At 26.5% G+C, this 9013-nt stretch overlaps 1 protein-coding gene across 8 annotated transcripts in view; it reads right to left on the bottom strand.

The window, feature by feature from the left end:
* Positions 1 to 8799, bottom strand: part of LOC107449157 (P-selectin) — a 37464-nt gene extending 28665 nt beyond the window's left edge. For 4 of the 8 annotated variants that reach the window (XM_043039496.2, XM_043039498.2, XM_043039500.2 and 1 more), the window contains exons 1-2: positions 8715 to 8797; positions 6749 to 6787 (exon numbers count right to left, since the gene is read on the bottom strand). In XM_043039496.2, the coding sequence (XP_042895430.1) occupies positions 6749 to 6787; positions 8715 to 8766 (91 nt within the window). In that variant the 5' untranslated portion in view covers positions 8767 to 8797. Of the gene's footprint in view, positions 1 to 6748; positions 6788 to 8714 lie in introns of all 8 variants that reach the window. The other 4 variants (XM_043039499.2, XM_071182403.1, XM_071182407.1 and 1 more) reach the window with 2 other exon arrangements.
* Between the last annotated feature and the right edge of the window lie 214 nt (positions 8800 to 9013).

Below are 9013 nucleotides of genomic sequence, written 5' to 3'. Positions count from 1 at the left end.
GTAAAGAATATATATATATATATATATATATATACTAATAGACCAAATTTCTCACAAAACGCAATTATTTGAAACAAATAAAAAATTATATATTACACTATTATTTAGTGAAAGCACTTTTTCATTTATTGAATTTTTGTGTCAATATCTTGAATAAAATAAAAGAAGTTTTTTTCTAAAAACAATAAATACTTCTGAAGTGTTATTTTGTGATTCATTCAAATTTGAGAATTCAGAAGCGTGATTCATAAACCAAAACCATAATTGTTCACGTGCACGACCAAATTTAGGTCTATAAGGCTTTGGCGAAATGTTTAGCTTTAAAAAAAAAATCGCCAACTTCTAATGAATTCTCCAGTATCTGGGTCATCAGAAAGAAAAAAAACTTGAACATTTGCTGTCTCGCTTTAAGTAATTTTCAATACCGAAATAAAATTCCAAATAACCTTTATAAGAATGCAAATTAATTTACAATATGCTTTCAGTGAACGTAGATTCATAGAAATTATTTTTTTAAAAATAGTATATGTCTAGTAAGTTTTTAATACGTCAGATATAATTGAATCAATCGCTGTGCCCCAGCTTTCTTTTTTTTCTCTTTTAAGTGCGTTTAAACTAGAAGATTATTTAACTTATTGAATTGTGATAATAGTTTATGTGTACTATATAACACAGCTTATTTAAAATGTGGTTTTAATATTGCTTTTGAGTAATGATTAGACAGTTTAATGTTGTCCCAGTATTTTTTCAACTCTGATACCTTAATTATTGTTTTAAATTATTTCTGTTGAGTTGGCAACAATGGGTCACAATGGCTCTCAAGGTGTTCCATCTTTAAAGGTATCTATTTTAAAAATTGTCAATGCACTTGCTGCACTTTAAGAAGATAAAGCGCTGTCAAAGTCAGAATGTTTTATTTACTTTCTCCTCCATTGCTAGTATTACTGTTTTAAATTAATTGTTCGAATGTTCATGTAATTTTGAATGGTAAGATAGGCTTTTGCCGCCAAAAATATCCCAAAGGTCACGAAGATCGTAGAATTAGCGACGATCTTCCACCTTTTTACCGTTTATAAGTTGTTATTGAGTGCCATGAGTCAAGTAAAATATGTAAAAAGATAAAATGTAGATTTTAGGGGAAATGGTGTGCTGTAGGCAAACAACAAAAGTCGATTCGTTATTTTCAGCCAAAAATATACATGAAGTACTTATCTCCCTCGATTAGATATTATTCATGTCGTGCATAGTTATTTTAATTCAGAAAATATACATAAGGGTTTTTTCTTACGTATTCTCTAGTTACATTTAATATGCAGTTTAATAAATTAAAAATAAATATTTTGATGGTGGCTTTTTGAAAGAAGTCATGACAAAATATCAATTTGCAAATCGCAGGAAAACATAAAAAATTTTCACAACTTTTTTATTATTCCATGCACAAGACTTGTGACAGTCAACTATTATGTAATAAATTCTAATATAATGTAACCTATTTTTTAATTAAACCTTGAAAGTAGGAAGAAAAAAAAATGAGGAAAAAGGAATTTTTGCTGAAAGGGAAACCGCTTATTGTAATTATAGCGAACACAATTCAACACGCATTTCACAGTAATAATGTTCTAAAATTAGAATACAATTCCTAAACAATATTAAAAATAAAAGATTTCATTCAACACATAATGCATATCTGAGTATACCAAATGGATTTACATTAAGAGAATGTTCTTTAATTGTTCATAGAAAAAATGGAAGTTGGTTTTTTCCTGGCATGAATAAAATTTAGTCATTCGAAATTGTTTGGAGAAAAAAAATAGAATGTGTCAACTCTTTCTAAAAGTATTTACGTTTATGCGTTTTATTGTAAAAGACGTATTAAATAGTAAAGAAAGTGAAATGACACAGTCTCAATCTGTTCATGTGCAAACAATCACACAAAGTGATTCTGTTCAAATAAAATGTTGCAGCTTAATACTGTTTAGTAGGTATTGTATGAAACATTAAAATAAAAGAATAGACCCCCTCCCTCCAAGTAAAATACTAGTTGGGCAGTGAAACTGTCTCTGTCAGAAAAATCAAGAGTAACTTAACCTTGTACCAAATTTGCCGCAGCCTTAATAATGCGTTAAATTGAACCCTATATCCGTTCAAATTGAACTATTATCGTGTGACAAAGTTTCAGTTGTACGATAAAATTCTTCCACCTGGTTGGTGCCGCGTCCATTTTAAAATTAAACGTGTCCATGGACCTGGATCTCTCTATTCAAATCAATAATCACGATAAAACTAACCCCGAAAATGCAGTACCCAGATTTTTGCTGGACGAAGAGTTCAAGTTCTTCTTCTGGGAATTTCCTACAAATCCTGTCGGACTTTTTGCTACCATCTTCATTTAAATTCATAATGTGGTTCTTAGTCTAACAATAATATTATAAATTTTCCTATTTGAGTTAATTTTGAGAATTTGATGATTTATCTTGATCTCAATATCAAATTTTTTTAATGGCATTACATCCGTGTTTAAACCTACACCATACATGGTTATAATCACTCCAATGAGGTGATAGAAAACGTAAACCATATTGCGGTTTAAAACGCAACTGAGATTTTACATTTTACAGGTGAAAAAAAGATTTCGATACAAAATATGCTTTAAGCAGAATATAAAATGACTTCAAAAAATCGTGAAGCTATTAGGTAATTGTTGGTTAGATGACCATATAAGAGAGATGACCAGTTTAAATATTTCCTATATTTTTTAATATATTACAGCAGATGCAGGAATTAATTTGAACAATGTGCTGTTTTCCGTGATAAGGCGTATATAAGAAGAATAGCACTTATGGCAAATTTGAAATTGTGCCCTTAAACAAATGTTTTAATTTTTTTAAGATACCTAATGAAAGTAATATTTGATGTATCTTAGCTATATTGTAAAAGATCCCATTTCATTTAAGAAAAAATAGAATTTCAACAAACTATAACAAATAAACTATCTAACTGTAATAGTATTTCATTTATGCGTATTAGAAATCACCTTTGATTAAGAAATATAAAGTCAGCAAAATATACTTATAGCAGATACTATTATGCTTATTTCAGACAGAATAAAAAATAAACGCAACTAATTTACGCAGTTAACGTTTGAAATTTAACAGACATTATATAGTTTTAAAAAAAAAATGCTGCTTGCAATTGAACACAATTTAGAAATAAATGACTCTCATTAAAAAAATTAAGCTGAAGTAAGATTACATTCGAAGAATAATCATTATTTTACTTACAGTAAAATAGTAATTTAATAAGCTCCTGATTAATCTGAACTAAAATTCTCATATTAAAATAAAATAACGTAAGAGTTCAATACAAATAATTACGATCTGTTATATCAATTTGTAATTTAATTATAACAATTAATTTACATATTTTCGCTAATTCTTAATTCCTTATAAAGTCCTCAGAGGTAGAGAAAAATCATAGAAAGGGATACATAATATAGGGCTGCCCTTATATTTAATAACAGAAATTAAATAAAGACTTCAGATTTTTTCATAATTTTTTAAAATATTAAAACGCTTAGCGCTTTTTTCTCTTTCTTTCTTTTCGTATTTAAGACACCGAACAAATCAGAAAAAAAATTAAACCGGTGATTAAAAATTTCAAAGTTTATATATGCAAGTTGGATTGCTTAATTAATATGCTCCTAGAATTAGTGAAACAACAATAATAATAAATGAATTATTCCGAATAGCTGTTATCGAATAACGGATAATGTTAAAATTGTGCAACAAAAAATATGTGTTCTTTTTTTCATTTCAATCCCGCAATTTATAGTAGCTTATATAATGAAGACTGCATTTTAATAAATAATTGTGCAGAATTTGAAAGGTGAATTACTCTTATTCGCATAAGTTAAAAATAAAGCTTAATGACTTTAAAATTAAAAAGTTCAATTAACTTAGAAGCTAGTAATTCGTATTTAAAAGCGAGATTATTCTGTCTCCTGTGCATTTGTAAAAGAAACATATCTTGCATCTCTATCCTTAGTACTTCGATTTATATATATATATATANTTTTTTTTATAAGTTTCTAGGTGTACTGATACTTTTGAGCGGTACTATATATATATATATATATATATATTTTATAGAAAGATTATTTCAGAAAATCATTAAGATATATAAAAAATACATTTCAAAAACTAATAAAAAAACTGGCACGCTTCAATTGTTTGAAACAAAACGAGATAGAACTTTTAGAATTCGCCTAAATAAAGATGTCCTCTTACTTTTATTTCCGCTATAAAGTTTCAACTTTTGTTATGTAATTTTATTTATTGTGATGAATTTTGATGTGTTATGCAGCATTTAATAACTGTTTATTCATAAAATGTTTCATACATTGACCTAGAAAGGCATCGAACTTAATCACGGAAGCGCTATGATGGTATACAATGTGAAAATTTTACTCTAAAAATCGACCTTGATTAAACACGCGATTTTTATTGTGAGAAATTGGAGTAAACCTTATATGGGCCCCTTTAACAAATACACTATCTACTATGAACAGATTGAAGTTAATTTACATTATTGTTTATATTGGCTATATTTGTTTTACATGTTAAGTAGACTAGGAGAAAAAAAGTTGTGGTAAAATTACCGTTCTGCAATAATATTTCTGGCAAGAAATAAATAAATGAAAAATAAAAAAAAATTAGTAAAAAATAAAAATGTAAAAAATAAATAAATTTGGTAATAAAAACCGAAATATATTGTGTTTAAACTATTCAGCCGGTAATTGTTTAGTTTCTACAGTAACGGTTTACCGGAAATTCTGGCTTTCAGAATTATAGTTTTTATCCCCACATATTTAATAAAAAATACAAAATTGAAAATTAAATTTTTTACCAAATAAATGATTTTAATGCCATGCTCTAAGGTATGATAATAAAATTACCAAATTTTATAATCTATTATTAAACAATATCTACTGTTTACTATACCAAAATCAATACCAAAGAGCTTCGGTAAAAATTACAAAGCTTTTTGGTGTTCCCAAACAGCAAGAAACAGTAAATTTTGTCTTATTTTGACAGTTAGGACCCTACTTTTTTTTCAGAGTAAGTTCCAATAAAGTTGCAGCTTTTGTTAAACAAATGTTGAGCCTGTTTACAAATCCTTCTAATAAAATCTGCATTTTATGTTTAAACTCAATAACTAGAAAACTTTTTAATGAAACTATCAAAAAAGAATATAATGATGAATGTGAAACTATAATTAACCAGATTCGCGAGAACAGTTCAGAAAGTCTTCAAAGTGAATAAGACCATGAAGTACTGAAACTCCCATTTTGGGACCATGTCATTTCAAAATGACAAAGACTTTTAATTTTAAATATTTAATTCTTGAAATTTATTTTAGATAAATAAAAAATTCGTGTCTACCGTATCTACATTAATAAGATAATATTTTTGTATTTATTTATTCATTTATTTCGTAATCTGACATTATATTAACTAAAGTGGTAGTTGACACTGTAATTATCTACTTAATTTGAACTCACGTATTTAACCACTTTTCTCTTGAAGATTCTTTTCACAACAGTACAAAAACGTGCATTTTTCCCCAGTCGGCATGGGATGAGTTAATATAAAAAGGAAAACTATATAATAACTTATAAACGCCAATTGTCTTATTGTGAAATAATAAGTAAAATATGAAATTCAAAAATAAGCAATATTTATGATAAATGTGGAATCAAAATGAACCATATTTAATTTACTATCATTTTAATTTTGTGATAGTTATAAAATATTTATTTGAAATGAAATGGGGCGAAAGACGTATTATTAATAAAATTTTAAGTAAGATAATACTATATAGGAATTTCTTTTTAATAACTAGTCATATAAACTGTTGGAGTAGTATGCTACTTCTCTAAACATATTGAATTAACAGAATTAAGTTTCGGGCTTTACGTTATTTGCAAATATATATATAGATATATATTTGCAAATAACGTTAGTGAAGTCATTCTATATGCATGTCATTACTGAATTTGTTTAAAAGGCAGGTTGAAAGTAGTTGTACTTTACTAATTAGTTGTTACTTTACTAATTAGTTGTTACTAATTTACGTTACTATGTCGTTGTGTCCGGGTGATGTACGATGTTGCTCTTATATATTTATTCTGTATTTTAAGTAATTATTTCAGTTGCTTGGTGTATTGAGATGGTACTTATTTAATAAATGATATTTGAATCGAGAAGTTTCATCATGTCAGTTGCCATATTCACTCACCGTCAACTGTGTGTTCTCTCACAACAACGTGATTTATATGAGCGGTTATAATTTTTTTTTCTAGTTTTACATTCCATTGCAGCTTTTGTTTCTTCTTTTAATAGTGCCAATAGGGATATAATAACATTTTTTGAATGATTAAAGAGATTTTTCTTAAAGAGATTAAGAAGAAAAATAGTAAATTAATTTTACTCATAACACTATCTTATTTAAAATAATTAGCAGTTCAAAAGACATATTTTTAATATCTATCCCTTATACAAACATATTTCTTTTCTATTATTTTTATATTCTGTTATTTTCATGTAAAATAAATGATACTATTTCTATCATATTATTTTTAAATGATATGAAAGAAATTCAACACTGCAATGTGCAGTCTTATATGAACTATTATATGTAAACTTTGTCATTATGGTTATGAAAATAAATAAGAAATTAATTTACTTACGAGGATTTGCTTTTGATAGTTTAATGTTTTCAGGAATTGCTAAAAACAACATGAAAACACGTCACAAAAATGAAGTATAATATTTAGTACAAAATTGCAGAAATATTAATTTGGTTTCCATAGTTTACATTTAATTATAATTAATTACTATATATGAAGCATGAAATAATATTTAAGAGTTAATATTATTTCATGAAGAGTCATTTTAAGAATTTGCATTATATTCTAGTTGAGAAACAATGTTTTCAAGTCAATTGAAATAGCGACTTAGTAATTATTATTTATCATAGACGTTAACTGCATTAGATATATTAACAAAATCGTGAGAACCATAACTGTACTTATTTAAAATAATTAATCATTTAAATTTTTAAAAAAAATCAATTAAAGTTTATAGCATATAAGTATATGTGCTCCGTAAAGATATCCTTTATTACGTCAAATTATTAAACTTCTCAAAAATTAAAACAAAAAAGTATGCAGATTGACTGTCATAAATTCATATTTAAATGAGTAAAAAACAAAGCACAACCGAAATTTGGAAAATTACAATAGAGGAAGGCATATCTACTATGCAACAAAACAGGTTTAACTGGATGTTGAAATTGAAATTGTTTCGAATCAAAAATTGAAAAATTTTGCAACTCTTCTCTATTTCCTCAATAAGCAAACCTGACTTGTTGTTTATTGCATTCACCATGCCGTACTTTGATTTTTCAGATTTTGACAGCATTTTTGTTTTTCCTAGCGTAAATATTAATTTACGATTCTCACATTGAGAAATTTTTTTTTATATAAGCAACTGGACCATGCCACAATTTACCGTGCTTCCGGCTCAATGGCAACACTAAAATGCTCAATAATTTCTATCGAAGCACTTTGGTAATGGTATTGGAAAAATTAACAATACAATGTATTTTTATAATATGTGATAAAATTTAGTAATTTTATCATGATACCTTAGGTGATGGCATGAAAACCATTTATTCACTTAAATTTAGTTTTTAGTTTGTATTTTTTAGTAAATGTGCAGTAATAAGAACCATAATTAACCAGAATTTCCGATAAGCCGTTTCATATAAACGGAAAAATTACTAAATAAATAGTTCAAATACCGTAAATTTCGGTTATTATTAAGAGAAATACAGTTTTTTTTACCAAAACTTTTATTATCATGTAGTACTGTAATTAAACCAACTTTTTTCCGCGAAATGGGCATAGATTTCATTCTTAATTATTGATAAGGATTTTAAAAAATATATATTAGGTGATCTTATTTTACAAGGAAATATAATAAAAGTATCGAAAATTAAGTAGAAAAAAATAAATAAATTGAAAATGAGATATTACTTTTTCATCAAAAATTCATTATTACTGAAAAAATTAGTTGGTGCTTATAAGCTTTTAAAAACAGTTAAATATAACATGCTCATAAATAAATAACCTTGCCTTTAGTTGCTTAACAGCATAAGGTTTGTATGATTTTAGAATCTTAATCTTATTTTTTCTAAAAAAATGTTCAAGATTTAAACTTAATTGTTTAGTAAAAAAAAAAAATACGCAACTTTTTTCAACTTTAATTCTAAATAATTCTTTTACCACATTTTCATAAAAATTATGTTTAAATTTATGTTACATATCTTCTTCAGATTCTTAAATCGCAATTAGTTTTAAATTAATGAAGTTATATCAATAAAAAAAATACCCAACAATTAATTGAAGCTGATAAAAATATAAACAAATAATCTAAATATTAAAATAAACTGCCATACTAATTTAAAATCTAAACAAAAATCTCTCTTAAGAAAAAATTCAGTATCAGAAAATTTCCTGGAACTCGACGAAATCATGGAACATGAAAATAACACTAAATGGGGAAGGTTAAAAAATTACCCAGAAGCAATAAAAATCCAATTAAAATATTAAAAATTAAAAAGTAACATGAAAAAAAACTTTTGAAACTTACCAAAAAATAGAAAAAGTGTGATGAAAGAGGAAAGGAGGGCAGTTGAATCCATCTGTGAGCTTCAACAGTCAGAGTGAAAGTGAATGGCAACATTCATGATACTTTAATATGTCAACAAAAGTCAATAACAAAAAATAGAAAGGAAAATCATCTCATTTTTTGTCGGGGCTCCCCACTTTTTTTTATTTATCTTTTTCATCTTTTCATTTTTCTAAGTGTACGAGCACGCATTGTTCTCAGCATACTATGAATGCTTTAGTTTGAGAGGGACAGTTTTCCCTTTTGAATCTTTCATGTCA

This window comes from Parasteatoda tepidariorum, chromosome 1 (genome assembly GCF_043381705.1).
Source record: "Parasteatoda tepidariorum isolate YZ-2023 chromosome 1, CAS_Ptep_4.0, whole genome shotgun sequence".
Taxonomy (NCBI): domain Eukaryota; kingdom Metazoa; phylum Arthropoda; class Arachnida; order Araneae; family Theridiidae; genus Parasteatoda; species Parasteatoda tepidariorum.
Note: the sequence above shows the minus strand (reverse complement) of the source record. Positions and strands in the feature narration are given on the sequence as shown.